The 18061-nt window shown below is 39.3% G+C and overlaps 1 protein-coding gene and 2 long non-coding RNA genes across 5 annotated transcripts; 1 reads left to right on the top strand and 2 right to left on the bottom strand.

Moving 5' to 3' along the window:
* The first annotated feature begins 88 nt into the window (after positions 1-88).
* LOC137723097 (large ribosomal subunit protein bL17c) lies at positions 89-1880 on the top strand. The gene is made up of 2 exons (XM_068462255.2): positions 89-395; positions 1362-1880. Exons 1-2 carry the CDS (start codon positions 146-148, stop codon positions 1769-1771), a joined length of 660 nt encoding a protein of 219 aa, XP_068318356.1. The 5' UTR covers positions 89-145; the 3' UTR covers positions 1772-1880.
* A 152-nt stretch (positions 1881-2032) lies between these two features.
* LOC148697608 (uncharacterized) lies at positions 2033-3508 on the bottom strand. The gene is made up of 3 exons (XR_015961799.1): positions 3270-3508; positions 2546-3070; positions 2033-2435 (listed from the first exon to the last, which is right to left on the bottom strand). It is a non-coding gene; the product is annotated as an uncharacterized LOC148697608 (long non-coding RNA).
* Positions 3509-5518: 2010 nt separating this feature from the next.
* On the bottom strand, positions 5519-8124 carry LOC137708859 (uncharacterized). Of its 3 annotated transcripts, none has more exons than XR_015961797.1 (3): positions 7056-8124; positions 6046-6866; positions 5519-5931 (listed from the first exon to the last, which is right to left on the bottom strand). It is a non-coding gene; the product is annotated as an uncharacterized LOC137708859 (long non-coding RNA). The 3 variants fall into 3 exon arrangements; XR_015961796.1 differs by having other exon boundaries at positions 5519-5997; positions 6103-6866; XR_015961798.1 differs by lacking the exon at positions 5519-5931 and having other exon boundaries at positions 6438-6889; positions 7056-8026.
* Between the last annotated feature and the right edge of the window lie 9937 nt (positions 8125-18061).

Raw genomic sequence — 18061 nt, 5'->3', positions numbered from 1 at the left:
CTGAGTTTTGGGCCCTCAGTAAAACCCAAGCCCAACCTACTAACCCAGAACCCACTTTATCCGGAACCCACGGCTCGTAGCCTCGTAGATAAGGAGGAACAACAGAGGAAGAGCAGAACCAGAGATTTTGTTGTATGGTTTTGAAATGGCGGTGACAATGGCATTGGCAACGGCTACCGGGGCAGCAGAATGCAGCAGATGGAGCATGGCGTCTCTGAAGGGGGCGCTTCCATCCCTGCCGGAGAGGTGCACCATTCCTACCGCTTCTTCTTCTTCGGCACCGTGCGGGCATCGGAGCCTCCGCCTCAGTGTCGGTCTCCGCAAACCCGAGTTCCAATTCGGGTCTTTCTCGGGTCTTTCTCCCCTTAACCCGCTCCTCTCCCTCGGCCTCTCCGGTACCACTCTCTTCTCCGTCACTACCGTTTCCTTTTGTTGCTGAATTTTCTCCTGTAGTTATCAATGGCGGCAACTGGGTTCGTACTTTCGAGTGCAATTACGTATCTTTGTGTATTATTTCAGCTCAATTTGGTATCTTTTGTGCTTTGTTTCTGTTCAATTTGGTGTATTTGTGGATTATTGCAGTTAAATTTTGTATCTTTGTGCATTATTTGAGTTGAGTCTTGTATCTTTGTATATGTTCAGTTTACATTCTCTTCACGGAACTTCAATTGCATCTGTAGCAACACATTCTTTGCTTTTTAAGGCCACGTTTGACAGCCATTTCGTTTTTTGTTTTTCGTTTACGTTTATTGTGCTAGAGATTGAGGGAAAGTGTATGAGAGAAATGAGGAATTGGGAAGGATGAAGGGAGGTGGTGGGAGTGAAGAGTGAGGAGGAAAACCAAAAACTTGAAAGGAAAAACAGTTAAAATTTTGGTTTTCAGTCTTCAATTTTTGTGTCATTCCATACACATTTGTTCCTTCACCAGCCTTCAGTCCTCCTTTCTCCCATATTTCCCCCCTATCTACAGCACAAAACTGAAAATCAGAAACAAAAAAACGAAATGGTTATCAAACGGGCCCTAGGTGACTTCTAGTGTTAAATTTTCAACTAGGGTGTTCAGTTTCTATCTCAATGATGTAGTTCAGATGGTTTTGGGACTTCTGAAATGGGAAATCCATTCTGTATTGCATTGTGGATATGGTTTGTCTGACTTTCATCCAGAGATTATTCACTGTCACGTTTCTGTTTAGATGGTTTTGGGACTTCTGAAACGTGAAATCCATACTGCACTGCATTGTGGATTTTGTTTGTCTTACTTTCATCAGATTGTTTACTGTCATGTTTCTGTTTAGATATGTTTTCTGTCATTTGGTGTCTGTGTTGGCAGGACCCTCATGCTTTTTTCTGTCTTCTCGCAGAGTCCATGAGTTTTGAACACAACTTCACCATCATTGATAATGGTGGTCGTGTTTCTGCCATGAGACATGGCAGGAAAGTTCCTAAGCTCAACAGGCCTCCAGACCAGAGGAAAGCCCTTCTTCGAGGCCTCACTACTCAGCTCCTTAAACACGGACGCATCAAAACGACTCGAGCAAGGGCAAGTGCCATGAGGAAGTACGTGGACAAGATGATCACACTGGCCAAGGATGGATCTCTTCATAAGAGGAGACAGGCGCTGGGATACATCTACGAGAAACAGATCGTCCATGCTTTGTTTGCAGAGGTACCTGACAGATATGGGGAGCGGAATGGTGGCTATACAAGAATCATCAGAACTCTGCCAAGGCGAGGGGACAATGCACCCATGGCATACATTGAACTTGTATAGGTCTGAGATTCATTTCAATTTTGAACTCGTGTCGGTCCGAGTACTTGTCAATCTAATGTTTACATTGGTTCTCATCTATTTTGCCTCATGCTGACTTCCTTTGATCTTACTCTGCTGTGTGTATTTTTTGGGTCCTTTGATTTGTTTACATTTTGTCTCCAACACTTTGTTTGAAGCAAAATTCAAAGAAAAACAATATAACATTGAACCCAAAAAAAAAAAAAAAAAACAGTTGTTATTGGCAATCTAAATTTATAGAAAGCACGAAAGAAAATTTGTATAGGGAGTTGTTCCGAATGACAATTTTCGGAGAAAAAAAATAAAGAAAGTACAGTCATTCAAACGCCACAACAAAAAGAGAAACTTCCTCCCGCGGAACATTGAAGCCTTAGCCTCGTGCTACCTTCTCAAGATAAAAGAAATTCTTCCTACTCCTTCCTTCTGCTTCAAGAATGTTTCCACAATTTGTTGAAAAACTTTACGCTTCCAGTGATGTTCTTCTGATTGGACAACATTTTTCTTGAAAGTCCATTCGAACTCACCGGATTCCAAATCAATACCGGAAGACACTTGTTCTTGGTCAATCACATTGCCATAGTGTTTGAGGGAAATCAAGCTCCGTGCACAACTGTGAATACTAGGCTCAATTGCCACCATCGGGTCTCTAGGAAATAACATTGGATATGTCACATGTTTTAGGGAACGGACACCTTACATCGAAAAATAATGCGTTGTTGTGAGAATCTAAGAAAAAAAGGCCATGCTCCCACTGACCTCAACTAGCAATCCGCGGATGGTTCTTGAGCGTATGACCATGAACCCGAAGATTCATGGCGTATTCACGCTTCCACTCTTTCCTTTCATAGTTTTTCAGCACCAATATCTCAACATGCTTACCTCTGACGGCCATAAATGCCATGCATCCTCTCAGAATAAATAGGCGCATATTGCTTGATTGAATAGGATGTGGAGTGCAATATGCAATAGAACTCCTCTTTCTTGAAGTCCAGAGAAACTATACAGCTTTCTCTTTTACTTGAGAATTGGTCGGCGGCCAAATGAATCAACCAAGTGTTGAACAACAAAAATATATACATATAAAAATAAAAAATAGAGTCCATACAAATTGGATCAAACTACAAGGCAAAACAAAAATGTAATAAAACCCAAAAAATGAGGATGGGCTTTGCATACAAATCAAACATCCATAAATAAATTTAAAAAAAATAAAATAAATAAGATATGAATTCCTTCCTGCAAAAGGGGGAAGTAGCGTGCAAAATAGGGGCTCCCCATTTTCTGCAACAAACGAAAGTGGAGTCAGTAAGAGAGGTCAAGAGAAAGTGGAGGAAGACATGGCCTCTATCTCCTCCCACGTAAAAGCTCTAGAGCCCTCCTAAGATGTCTATAAATAGGCATCAGTTGCAGTAAGAAGGGTAGGCACAGAAAAGAGAGGAGATACTCTGCAGAAAATAAGAGAAACTTTGAGAGAAAATACCAAAAGCAATGAAGTGCTGCCAGAAAAAAGAACAAGAAGTTCAACCATTCGTAAAAAGAACAAAAACACACAAGAGTTCCGCTCCCCGCCGTTGCCGTCAATCCCATGAATTTCTTCGGGATGGTCTAAACGACCCCGTGAAGTTCCAATCAACACGTTGTTGGCGCTCTAGACTTAAAAGATTACTCTAGAGAAGGAGAAGGAAGAAAAGTCTTCTAGATAACATGAATTCCGTTCACGTGGTTATCATGTTTAAAGAGACTTGAAAACAACAAGGGATCATTCTAAATGCCATTTGTCAAAAATCAAGCTAAGGAAGCAGACATTGGAAGCCAAGTTTTATATGCAAAGTCATTCTTTGCGGTCCAATGAGAAAATAGATGCATTTATGGACCAAAAGAAGCTAAAATGCAACTTTTGTTCCCCTTGACCGACCCATGCTTGGTCTCTGTGAAGAAAAACAAGAGAGCAACATATACCAACATGCAACTCGAGAGCAAAGAAATTGTTTGTAAATCTTTGGTGTTTTCTTTGCTACTCACGGGTACAAGACATGGAGGATGCCTTTGCATAAAATTCCATGAAAACCCACTTAGGATGAGAGTCTAAGAAAAAGGAGAAATTGAAAATGATGACGTCTCCCTTTATATTCGTAAAGTTCCAGCAAAATATATTGGGATGATGTTTGCCAAAGTCAAAGCATGACCTGCATAAGAAGCCTCTGCGGTTTATGAGGAAATTGGATAAATTGGAGCAATTAAAAAAAGTTTGAACTCCACCAATCTTACACATCTTCATTTGGAATTCAACGGCTAACAGACCCAAAAAGAATTTCAAAAAAAAAAAACACTGCGAAATCAACGGCGAGCTTGAGTATATTGACATTGCTATTTAGAGAAACGAATACTGGAGCGGGGAAGATTTCTGATTGGGTTTTTGAACTGTGAATCTCACGTGGGACTTGGAGTCCCACTTTATGTCTTCAAATTCCTGAGCCACTCAAGTAAAAGACTGAACTGTGCATCTCACGTGGGACTTGGAGTGCCACTTTACGTCTTTAAGGAAAAGACAAATCAAAGTCCTATTTCACAGCCTATTAGGCGATTACCGATGGTCATATATGGGTTTTAAATAAATCCAATTGGCTTCTCATTTTGCCAAGTCTGAACACAAGTCAACAAATCCAAATCAAATATTTCACGAGCTACGCTGGTTTGATTTCATTAAGGATACATAAGTAATCTGACATCAAATTTTAGACGCAATTATGAACCCGAAACGAATCTCTGGTTTATATAAACTAAATTCACTCTTGCTACTTTGACCAAGTAATTACAAATTCTACAAAGAGTAAAAGAGGAGTATGCAAAGCACAGTTCCTAGATTGCCATTTAATGGATACTGCTCACGCAACAAAGTTCCTAATTTTATAGGGAATGTTGCTCATATGAAGAACGAAAAACAGACGAGATGGAGACAAACTGATAGGGGTCTCAAGACAAAGAAAAACAAGGAAGAAAAAATGGGCAACCCCATCTCATCGACACCAAACAAAAAAAAGGAGGAGAAAAAGAAGTGCTACAAGACAAGTCAAAGCACCATCAGTACCCTTTTAAAAAAGTTGAATGCGACGTGGCTCTAAAACCCTTCTAGATCGCCATACTCAAATTCTAATTAATGGATCATTTACCTACTAATTATTCAAATCTCAAATGGCACAAAGCTGTATTAAATATCAAGTGGTATAAAACTGCTAAATTCCACACGTATATTCCCTTGTTTATACCTAGTCACATGCATAGAAAAATGTAAACGAAGAACGCAACAAATTAATTTCATGATCCTCTCCAAATCATAACAAAAGTCTCGAAAACAAAGCTCGAAGCCCACTGTTGCACTAACGCACAAAGTTGACCAGATAATTGTTCGGAAAAGAAGCTTGTTGCTAGCATTGAAGGATACGCTCAGGCTCAAGGTGCACCAAAATTAGTGTAGTTGCTGATCAAGTTTCACTCAAATTCCTAAGTTAAGAATTGGAATAAAGATCTCCAGCAAGCAATTAAGTAGGTGAAGAGACAAAGTTTGTCATAACTTTAGTTGAAGGTTGGTTTGATCCCACAAGGACAAACCCGCGCAACTTATGGCTTGAATTAATTCATGGGCATGATTGAATTAATACTTGTCTTCAAATTTTTTGGGTGGTCATTGTTAATCGTTGGGCCAAGATCAAATCAAGACACGGAACAAAATGAAGGACAAAAGCAATACAAATATAGACAACATTGAACCACTTCAATAATGTGGATGCGAACCATCTCAAAGTACAAAACTCGATGGACTCACCACTTCAAATTAGTGAAACTCACGCCATGGATCAAATTCCCTTTAATTACTGAAGTGGTCAAATGGCACAAAGCCGCATCAAATCTCAAATGGCACGAAGTTGTATTAAGCTCCAATGGCTCAAAGTCCTCGCCCGCACGAACTAAAACTACATAAGGCATCAAAAGCCCCAATGGCTCAAAGTCCTTGTCCGTACGAGCTAAAACTGCACAAGGCATCAAATGCTCCAATGGCTCAAAGTCCTCGCCCGCACAAGCTAAAACTGCGTAAGGCATCAACTGCTCCAATAACTTAAAGTCCTCGCCCGCACGAGCTAAAACTGCACAAGGCATCAAGCACTCCAATAGCTTAAAGTCTTCGCCCGCACGAGCTAAAACTGCACAAGCTAAAGTTGCACGAGACATCAAATGCTCCTATGGTTCAAAGTCCTCACCCGCACAAGCTAAAACTGCACAAGGCATCAAATGCTCAAATGGCTCAAAGTCCTCACCCGCACGAGCTTAAACTGCATGAGGCACCAATTGCTCCAATGGCTCAAAGTAGGGCTGGGCGGGGCCTAATTTTGAAGGGACCGGACCGGACCAGAATTTAAAAGAAACAGGTTAAGGATGACATTTTCCAATATAGGAACCGAACCTTACCCGGCCCGGTTCGAGCCGAGTCCACGAGTCCTTTGGTTTTTTTTTTTTTTTTTTTTTTTGTGGAAAAGAAAAAAAAAATTAAACGGAATACGTTCAGATATTCAATTATGCCTTGTATACAAAATACGTTCAGATAAAATTTGCATTGAAAGTGTGCGTGATCTCTAAATTTTTGCAAAAAAAATCTCAAAACAATAATCATTTATTTCTTTTATGTTTGGAAATTCCTTAAATTTCAGTTTAAACATGGCTTTCAATTGGAAAGACTACGCAGAATCAAGCGAGATAGGAGTATCGGATAGATCCCTTTTATTTCGTTGAATATCACATAAGTACTGGAACAACTTGAAGTCTAGAATAAATGTAAGACTTGAAGAACCCCAATGGCAATGCACTAACTTGAAATTCAGATCACATTCAAACCAACACGAAAATGCACCATATCCAAAACCAAAGCTAACTTGATTTATGTTGAGAGAACAATAATTAGATACCATTTGTTGCAGGTGAACCTGCCGCTACTCATTTTCTCTGCTAAGATCTTTCTTAAGATCTTTCCACTGAGCTTCAAATTTCAATCTAAGAAGGACTTCTCAAGGTGGTACCTCAATTCCTGAAAGTTTTGATGCAATTTTGCTATTTAACAGCATAAAAAATGAACAAAAATAAATCTAGTAAGCTACTACAGGCCAATCAAATTGTAACAAAAAGAAGTGAAATTTAAAACATGCAGCCATTATCAAGGGCAAATAGAATCATGGGTATTTGATAAAAAAAAACAAAAAAAAAACTCAAAACTCACCAATTGCATTATCCAATTTCGCTGAGCAGTTGGCCATTTCAGAGCTCCAGCACAAAAACCCACCTGGTTTTGTGCCTTTATGCAGATTAAGCTTGTGGGGGGATCTCTGAAACTGCAATTTTCGGGGAATTAGAAGATCCCACATGCAAAAAAAAAAAGTTCTTTGGACAATTGGGTAGAAAGCAAAAGCAAATTGAAGGAAGGGGAAGCAAAATTTACAGTCAACTGTGGTAACTGTAATGGAAATTGAGGGCAGTAAGGTGAAGGGGGCTTCGATTCCTCCACCCACCAATTAGCTCTGTTGCATGAATTCATGAGGAAAGCTGGGCTTTTATATTTTATATATTTTATATTTTTATTTTTTCCATTTTTGGGGTGAAAAAAGAGCTGGCTTTTGTGAGAGAAAAAAATCATAGAAACAACATTCACAATAGAAAGCTAAAAGATAGAAAATTGATGGGAATGGGAAAAAGCCATCACAACAGAAACAGCCTTCAGAGGCAAAACATATCAAACACTTGATGCGCAAATTGGAAAAAGCCAGCACAATAAAAAGCTAAAAGATAGAAAATTGATGGGAATCGGAGATTATCGAAGGAATTGGGGCAGTCGAGAAGTGACAGATTAGGTGGAAGCAGCGCAGGGGTCAGTTCTTGAGGGTTGTTAAGCTCCGAAGGTGATGGTGGAGGTGGAGTCGGTGACTCGGAGTCTGAGTCCGACGACGGTGATGTCGTCGAGAAGATCCCACATACCGACATGCGGATCGAGAAAATCCGCCAAAACGGTTTACTACCCATTTGGATTCTCACCCAGCTGCCAAATCCCATTGAACTGACGGAGAGTGTTAGAGGGGAGGGGACGACACACACTTGACGGCGAGAGAGAGTTCGAGGTTTAGTCTCCAGTGACACAATTGAGGGCTCGAGGCAAGAGAGATAGAGAACCTAGGGTAAAACTAAAACTAACAGTTCAGATTAGAGATGGTCTTACCCATCAATCTGGTCGGTCCATCCAATTACAAATGGGCCGGTCCGAGTACCCACAGTTCCTATACTCCAGGAATAGGCCCATACCCGTCCCGAACCTTGATTACCCGCCTCGACCCACGGTTCCTATACCCGTTTGCCCACCTCTAGCTCAAAGTCATCGCTTGCATGAGTTAAAACTGCACAAGGCATCAAAAGCCCCAAGTGACTCGAAGTCCTCACCTACAAGAGCTTAAACTGCATAAGGCATCAAACGTTCCTTGCTTGCATGAGCTGAAACTACACAAGGCATCAAACCCCAACAAATACATAAAGAACTACGAGTGACTTGATCCCTCAACGAGGGTACGTAGGCAATCTAGGGTTCTACCTAGTTACAGTCACAAAATCAAATAAACATCCAAACCCTCAAGTTACGATTTATTCATATTGGAATCAAAGGGTATTCCTTTCCCAAAAGAAGGGTTGTAATTAATAGGCACGTTGCCTAGAATAGGTCGAACTCAATTTAATAAAACCCTCTTCGAAAAATGAACGAGAGTGAAATTGTGTCGAGTGAATTAATTGTTTACATATTGTGTACAATTTTTGCTCAACCCCAAGTACTGAAACTCTTGAACTCAAGCTCTGAGACAACTGCATGTTGACAAATTGTCGTCAACTATGTTCTTGAAGATCTCGGATACACATCGAAAGTGATTTTACAGGCAGTCTCTTAAGGATGTTAACGAGGATGTCAAAAGGTAAGTCAGTTAACTCGGTGTTCTTACGGCGTTGTCTCAGTCTAAACTTCTTCAACCAAGCAATTTTGGCTGTCATGATAAAATTGGACAATAGGAAATGTAAGAAAACCGTGATGGAATAGGAAAGATATAATTCCTGTCGTAGTTGAAAGAAGTGAATCAAAATCCGTTTTCTAGAAGGAAAGAAAAGACATACCAAAATAGAGAAGGAAATAAAAAAAATCTAAACAAATTCAAGAAACCTTCCCTTGGTTATGTTCTTTATTTTCTCTGTGTTGGGCCCTTTTGATCGTTCTTTTGTGCTCCGGCCTGGCCCAAAAACATTCATTTTCTCCCGTTGCACACTTTTGTTTGTTCATATTTTGCCGACAAATGCAAAAATTTAAAGGAGAATCAATGGATGGATGAAAATTATTTTCCAATTGGACCATAACGAACTGTATGGATACTGATTTTTGCACTTTTATTTTCTCTTTAAGCACTTCTCTTCTAGTTTTCATCCCTCGACCCTCCTTCATTTTTTCAATTTTGTCCAAGAGGTAGAAATGCATGCCAAAAAAAGAGTCCGAAAGTCTCTTTACAAAAATATATGCCCCAATGCCAAGATTTGGATTGTTGGAAGAGTGTTTTCACACAATTGAATTTTGAAGATAGTAGGGATCAATACAAATTGAAGCCCAAAATGCTCCAGTTTGTTCTCCATGCTTTTATTCATATTTCCACCTATATAATACATAACACGGACTCCTATGTGCACGTGTGTATATTTTAACACAGAGTAATGCTAGTTAGGTAGATTAACTTTTTAGGCTAAATTTACAAATCATTGATGTCTCACCAATAAGAAGAAAAAAAAATACAATCAACACTTAAGTAATAATTTAATCATCAACAATCATGCCATATGATTTACAAAATTTGGTCTAAACATTGTCAATCTAGCATTAACCTTTCTACACGTCTAAGTTTCCAACGTCTAAAGGCACTTTGTGCTCAAAGTCTTGTTGCAGATGTTGACGGGATGTTTAACTTTTCAAGTGCTTATTAGTTGTTTGGTAGATGGCAATTTAGCTTGGGATTGGAATAATTAGGAAGAGTCACATCGTTTATCATTTCAGGACAATGGACTGAAACGACTAATCTAAATATGCTCTCTCGTCTCGTGCACGGAACGGACTAATTAGTCCAGTAATCCTTCTCAGCACATGAAAATCTGATACTGTCTTTATTTCAAGAGACTAGATTTAAACATGCTCTCTCGTCTCCAACACGGAACGGACTAATTAGTCCAGCAGTCCTTCTCAGTGCATTAAAATCTGTGACTGTCTTAATTTCAAATTTGACTCAAACCCTAGACGTACGCGTCTCCACCGGATCATTGACATTAGTAGTCCGGGTTCTGCACGTTGTGGTTCGAGTCGGTTGGACCTTTCGACCACATGAAACATGAGGCCGTAAGTCAAAAGCTAACACACGTTTTCTTTCTATAAATTTCATGTGGTCGGTCTGATATTTTCTCAGGGTGGTCATCTTCTAACTATTTTTGGGGTAGCACATTAAGAATGTATATAAATTTAGTAAGTACAACCTTGGGTACAGTTGAAATTATACGGCAGGAAATCCACTATTATTTCACGAGTATAAGATATATACATCCAGTCTTAATTACACAAGAAAACATAAAAGGACACAATATGCAACCTTCCTAAAAGAAAACCCCTATAATATCTACATAATCTTTACATACCCCTTATGACTCACGCTAACACTCCCCCTCAAGTTGGTGCATAAATATCACACATGCTCAACTTGATGAGTGAGTCATTAAACGTTCTACTACATATTGCATAAGTAAGGACATCTGCAAGTTGCTCCTTGGAAGTCACAAACGGAAGAGATACAATTTTTCTTTCGAGTTTTTCCTTGACAAAATGTCTGTCAACCTCCACGTGCTTCGTCGTATCATGTTGTACTGGATTGTCCGCTATATCCCTTGCTGACTTGTTATCACAATATAACTTCATAGTATCCTTTGGTTTGAACCCAAGTCCCCAAAGAAGCTTATGCAACCAAAGAATCTCACAAATTCCTTGCGCCATACCTCTGTACTCGGCTTCAGCTAATGATTGTGCAACCACTTTTTGTTTCTTATTACGCCACGTAACTAAATTACCTCCAACAAAAGTAAAGTATCCAGATGTTGATCGCCTATCAGTTACATCACCAACCCAATTTGCATCAGTAAAACCTTCAATTCTCATATGTCTGTGTCTCCCATATAATATTCCTTTTCCCGGTGCGAACTTCAAATATGCTAAAATACACATGACCGCGACCATATAGTCTGCACTTGGTGAGTGCATAAACTGACTCACAACACTTACGGCATAGGCAATGTCAGGACGAGTTTGAGCCAAATAAATCAATCTTCCTACAAGTCTTTGATATCTGCCTTTATCAACCAGTACCTGATCCGGATATATGCCCAGATGATGTTTCTCAACAATAGGAGTGTCTACTGGTTTACACCCTAGCATACCAGTTTCCTTCAACAAATCCAACACATATTTACGCTGAGACAAGAAAATACCTCTGGATGAACGGGCAACTTCAACTCCCAGAAAATATTTTAAGTCTCCCAAGTTCTTCATTTCGAATTCTGCCACAAGGTTTATCTACAACCTTAATATTTCATCAGAATCATCCCCTGTAATAATCATGTCATCTACATAGATAATCAACGCAGTTACTTTATTCAATTTATGCTTCACAAACAGCGTATGGTCGGAATGACTCTGACAATATCCATTCTTCTTCATGGCTTGAGTGAACCTGTCAAACCATGCACAAGGCGACTACTTAAGTCCATAAAGTAACTTACGCAATCGACAAACCCCCGTCTTCCTACTTGTATCATATCCAGGAGGAAAAACCATATATACTTCTTCCTCCAAACTTCCATGAAGGAAAGCATTCTTCACATCGAATTGTTTTAGTGGCCAATCCATGTTTGCAGCTAAAGAAATAAGAACACGTACTGTATTCATCTTGGCTACTGGAGAGAAAGTCTCCTAATAGTCTACACCATACGTTTGAGTATACCCTTTCGCTACCAACCTTGCTTTGTATCTGTCTATAGATCTGTCAGCTTTGTATTTAGTTGTAAACACCCAGTGGCATCCAACAGGCTTATTCTTGTTAGGTAGTTCCACTACTTCCCAAGTTTTTTTTTCTTCTGTAGAGCCATCATTTCTTCATCCATTGCTTTCACCCACTTTGGATCTTTCAGAGCTTTCTCCACTTGAGTTGGAACTTTAATGGACTTTATGTTATTTACCAGAGCCTTGCGTTCAGGTGCAAGGTTCCTGCATAATACATAGTTGGCAATTGGATACTTCACTTTTCCTTCCGGAGAAAACCTGTCAGGAGGCACACCTCGATTTTGTCTTAGTGGCAACTTATATGGAACTAGAGAAAGGGGATAATACGCTACTAAACTCAGCACTGGGTTCGGTAGCAGCAAGCTATTCTTGTTCAATACTGGGTTCAGCAGAAACTTGTAGAACCTGATTATTCTCCTCGGCAGTAGCCTGTTGTGGTGTAGCACTGACTTGCTGAACCTGTTCACTATTCTTGGCAATCACAACATGTTGCTCGTCCTTGCAATACACGGCACTAGGTGCTGTTCTGATGCTCGCCCCTCCTCCAGCATCACCAGTCTTGGGTTTACCACCCATATCTCCCCCTAAATCACAATCCAACCAACCAAGATCACATATATTCTCACTCTCTTCCTGGTGATTTGAAGTGGACCGGGTGGGAGCATAAAAATATTCGAATTCCAAAAATGTAACATCCATAGTCATATACATATGGCGGGTTCCAAGATGATAACATTTATTTCCCTTTTGTTGAGAGGAAAAACCAACAAAGACACACTGAAGTGCACATGGATCAAGCTTACTACGATGAATTTTTTGGATATGAACATACGCCACACAACCAAACACACGAGGGGTGAGAGTATCTGTGGACACCACGGGGGCATGTTTACTAAGCACCTGAAATGGTGTTTGAAATCCCACAACCCTTGATGGCATATGGTTTATGATATAGACAGCATAAGTGATAGTTTCAGGCCACAACCGCTGAGGAACGGAGGCACCTATGATCAATGCATGAGCAGTTTCCAAGATATGACGATTTTTCCTCTCGGCAACCCCATTTTGTTGTGGAGTGTGAGGGCACGTCGTTTCATGGAGAATCCCATAAACACAAAGAAATTGAGACAACTCAAAATTAATATATTCACCTCTATTATCAGAGCAGAGAACTTTAATAATAAAGGAATATTGTGTCTGAATCGTCTGAGAGAAAGACTGAAATACCATAACAACATCACTCTTATTTTTAATCACATATAACCAGGTCATACGGGTGCAATCATCAATGAATGTAACAAACCATTTAACTCCAGAAGCCGTACTTCCAGGGGAGGGACCCCAAACATCAGAATGCATGAGATCAAACGGAAACAAACTTTTATTCATACTTGGAGGAAACGAAACACGATGGCTTTTAGCAAGAATACATACTTCACAATGTAAGTCTGTTTCATTTATTCCATGAAATAAGCGAGGCAACATACGCCTTAAATAACCAAAAGAGGCATGGCTTAAACGGCGATGCAACATCCATACGTCTTTTAAATTACTAGTAGTGGACGTCTGAACCGCAGCAGCTCATCCACATAATACAACCCCTTTCTTTTAGTGCCACACCCAATTATCTCCTTGGTCTGAATATCATGAAGCAGACAAAAAAAAAAAAAATGGATACATTAATACAACATAATCCAATTGTTCCATAACTTGTGGTATAGATAGTAGGTCATGAGACAATGATGGAACAAATAAGCAGTGATGCAAAGAGAGAGATGGTGTAAGCCACACGGTGCCTGCTCTAGTAATAGAAGCAGTAATACCATTAGCAGTCTCCACACATGTTCTACAGGGCGTTGTCATATACTAAAACAAATTCTTATTATGTGTCATATGATCCATTGCACCAGAGTCTAGAATCTAACTTGTATAATGAGCAGTGTTGGAGGCTAAGAGAACACATCCTACAGTACCTGTATTTGAAGATGGTTCACCAAGAGTAATACGAGTCAATAAAGATTGGCTCGGTTCACCAGATTGCACCTTGGCTTTTTTATTGTTGCTCAGTGTGGCAGCAGCTAAGGATGCCCCTCCACCACTAGAGCTATTGTTCCCACGTTCTTTTGCACGCAACCATTTCTTCAACTCCGGAAACCACTCGGGTACTCCATGTTTCATAAAGCATGTATCTTCAGTATGACGGGTTTGACCGCAGAAGGTACACTTCAAATTATCTTTGTTTTCTCGGGTGAATGGATGAGAATTCAAAGATAGGTTTGACAAACCACAGGAAGGAAAACTGGCAGGAAACCGTGACACCATAGCTGCTGCAGGTCCCCTTCCTTGGCTGCCAACATGACTACCACCCATCATAGTGGTGTGATGTTGTGCTTCACGCCTAACCATAGAGAACACCTCATCGACGGACGGTAGAGGTTGGGTTCGTAAGATATCACTACGAACCTTATCAAATACATCATCCAAACCTGCTAGGAAGGCATACACTCGGTCCAATTAAACCTCCTCTCGTAACATCTTCAAATCTTGAGCACACTCCATCTTAATTGGCCTTCGTTGATCCAACTCCTACCACACGGATTTGAGATCAGCATAGTACACACCAACCAGACGCCCCTCCTGACAAAGTCGAAATGACTTAACCTTTAACTCATAAATTTGAGAGATATCAGAGCCATCATAGTACGTTCGAGCAACCTCCTCCTACACTTCTTTAACAGTACGAAGGTGAATGAAAAAAACTCATGATAACCGGCTCCATGGAATTAATCAACCATCCCTTCACAATTGCATTCCCAGCCTCCTGTATCTCAAACTCGGTACTATCTTCACTAGGTTCCTTGATGCTCCCTGTCACGAAACCCTTCTTACCACGTCCTGCGATATGCATCTCCAATACTTTCGACCAAAGATGATAGTTTGATCCGTTAAGTTTCACCGCACTCGGCACTGGCAAGGCATCATTTTGGATTACCACAGAGTTCAGAGCAAAATTGTTGGTTGGACCACCAACACCAACTCCAGGCTTCTGCCCCGAGCTCCCATCTTCAACGTTCACCATCTTCCTAATATGTTACGCACAACAACGCAACACGTCTCACAAACCTGACAACCACTTCCTTCACTGCAACACAACAGCAAAGGCATGGCAAGAGCAGAAACCACACAGCCCTTGCAGAATCACAGCAGCAGCAGCAGCACGATGGAAATTTTTTATTTTTTATTTTTTTTATTTCTTTTAAGAATTAGGGTTATAGCACACCAGGCTCGGATGCCAAGTTGAAATTATATGGCAGGAAATCCTCTCTATTATTTCATGAGTCTAAGATATATACATCTAGTCCTAATTGCACAAGAAAACATAAAATGACACAATCTGTAACCTTCCTAAAAAAAATCCCTATAATATCTACATAATTTTTACACACCCTTTATGACTCACGCTACCCGGTACTATATTTGTTGCGAAGATAATAAATCATTGACAACGATAACTCGGGCTATTATTTTTTTATGTTCTTTTGGATGATCCAAGATAGTGAGAACTTCAAAATTATGACAGTCTGTGTGCGTTTACAATTGAATATGTGGATGTCTATCCATTGGCATGAGATCTAGGGTAGGAGTTGCGAATTCGAACACGACTCGAAAATTGGCACAAAAATATAGGAGATTATGTAAATAACTAACAATGTTTAAAGAAAATATTTGAAATACATGTCATGTCAATTATTGAGTTTATCTTATTGGACATTGATTTTATAGATAATTTGTCACATTAAATATTACACTAATGTTGTTTAAAAATGTGATGTCTTTAGCATTACTCTAGTGTTGGATTAATATTATGAGTTGTTAACCTAAGCATGAGTTATTTTTATGCAAATAATGCTAACGAGGCCAAATATTTTTATTGTTTTTCTAATGAATAGGAGTTATTTGTGCTAGAGAATGATTATTAGCACCATTATGCTCGCTTTCATTCCTTATTTATTTTATTAGGGAGGAGTGCATGTGATTTTAGTGTTAATAGCAGCTCCCATTATGTCATCATCATTTGGTGTGCTTTTAAACTTGATTGATTGATATGAACACTACATGGATATAAAAGGGTAAATCCGAACACAAATAATTGTCAACCCTCTAGCCATTCTCTTAATTAATTGGTATTTTGTAAATAGAAAAGGGAATCGAACCTTTGATCTAGTTTGATACGGACATATTTCCTCATTCACCTTCTCCACTTCAACATCCCACAGATTTAATTGAACCTTATGTGCAAACATTATTCTTCTGCATTCCATCTTTTCCTTTTCTCTGTTAATTCTTCTTTAAGAAGTGTAGGAGAAAAACGAGAGAGTACAAAAATCACTTACTTGTGCTGCAAGCATGTCATAGAAACAAAGGAATATGCATCATGTAGAGAAGTCAAATCCATGTCCAAGTACATAAAGCATATATATAAACACAAAGGCAATGAAAGGTAGATTTGTGTCACACAAACACAAGGCTATTGGAGGTTGAGAGGTCGATTCATGTTTTGGAAATGGAATTTAAGTGATATTTGGGAATGGAATATCAGAATTGATTCATGGCTATTAGGTAAAGCAACAATACTTGGTCGAAGTGGAGGAATTAGAATATTAGGTCTTGCACTCAAAACCCCCAAGTGTCCCACCACCACCACACATACCATACTAAATGCGACGTTGTTTTCAGCGTGAGCTCGTCGTCTATCTCCATTTTTTATTTTCATCAGTTTCAACATCTTTATGATTGGATTATTAATTAAGTATTAATTAACGTGTTTATTTTATATTGATGATACTTCATATGATTTACAAATTTAGTTTAAAAATTTAGTCTACTTAACATTACGCGGTAGGATACTGATGAGTTAAAGTTCCATTACAAAGTTTTACCAAACTTGCTAATTATTACAACCACCAACCCCAGCCAGCCAGCCATGATTATAAGCACGGTTTCTAACTTTCTACTGATCGCCAGTCCCCACAGCCATGTGTTATTTTCATGATTTGGTGTTGCAAATGGAATCCAGTGATATGGAGTCTTGAATGTGTGGAGTTGTTGTAAGAGACGGACTTTCATGCAACAGAATGTTATTATAGTGATATTTCAAGCAAAATTTGCAGAGTAAAAGTGGGTCAATTTTTCAAATGACCTGAATGCTTACGTTTTACCTTTTACTAATCTTTGTGGCCATATTCTAAGAAAATCATACAGTATCAAGGTTGGGCGAGAGATATTAAAGAAGAGAGAGAGAGAGAGAGAGGGGGAGAGGGAGAGGAAGGGATCAATTTGTTCATATCACCCCAATTGCCTTGCGTTTTACTAATATTGTCCAATGTTGAGTCTTAATCCCTAAGGGTTGTAGGGCATGGCACGTAGTTGGAGGTTGGGAGGTTAGAAGCTTCTTGAACTAATTATCGTGTCTCCATCTTGATAAAATTCTAGCACTGTGCTACTGTTCATACATTGAAATATAGGAACGCTTAGGTCTAGTGCTCTTTTTCTCTAAAACTAGTCATTTGTCTTACTTTTTAAATAGTTAAAACACATAACAGTAGGTAATTAATTTGAAATATCGTCACTATAATCGCTCGATTATAAGTAAGTTTCTATCTTGTTGTTTGTTGTTGGGACGTAGTTGTAGTTTTCATCGTACGTATGATCTTTACATATCCTAGCTAAGCTAGTAGCTAGTAGCTAGCAGATGGTTTCGATGCTTGTTAGGTAACCATTTAAAGGAATTAGGAAGGGTTGTGGTGTTGGTCTAGAAACCCCTTGCATGGGCGGCCCCCGGTCTTTGGATTGATGACGACTTGCCCTATACCTTCTATTTTTATTTGTCATTTTTTTATAAAACAAAATGAATTCAAAGTTATGTGCGATTGGTTAGGACAAACTGGTGAGATATCCAATTGCTTTGCATCGTAATTATTTTTAAATTTATGAGACGGCCAGCAACAACATAGAAAGCTCAGTAATAATATAAACTATATAGCTTACGACTCTATTTTATCAGCCTAAAAGTAAATAATTAACTTACTACTTGCTCCAATTACAAACAAAGAAAC

The sequence above is a fragment of the Pyrus communis genome, chromosome 4, assembly GCF_041283825.1.
Source record: "Pyrus communis isolate YQ-2024b chromosome 4, ASM4128382v1, whole genome shotgun sequence".
Lineage (NCBI taxonomy): Eukaryota > Viridiplantae > Streptophyta > Magnoliopsida > Rosales > Rosaceae > Pyrus > Pyrus communis.
Note: the sequence above shows the minus strand (reverse complement) of the source record. Positions and strands in the feature narration are given on the sequence as shown.

Bases quoted from the DNA above. Each gene is read 5' to 3' on its own strand.
- LOC137723097 (XM_068462255.2), top strand. From the start codon at position 146: ATGGCGGTGACAATGGCATTGGCAACGGCTACCGGGGCAGCAGAATGC. The intron at 396-1,361 runs GTACCACTCTCT...GTCTTCTCGCAG, and splicing joins CCTCTCCCTCGGCCTCTCCG to AGTCCATGAGTTTTGAACAC.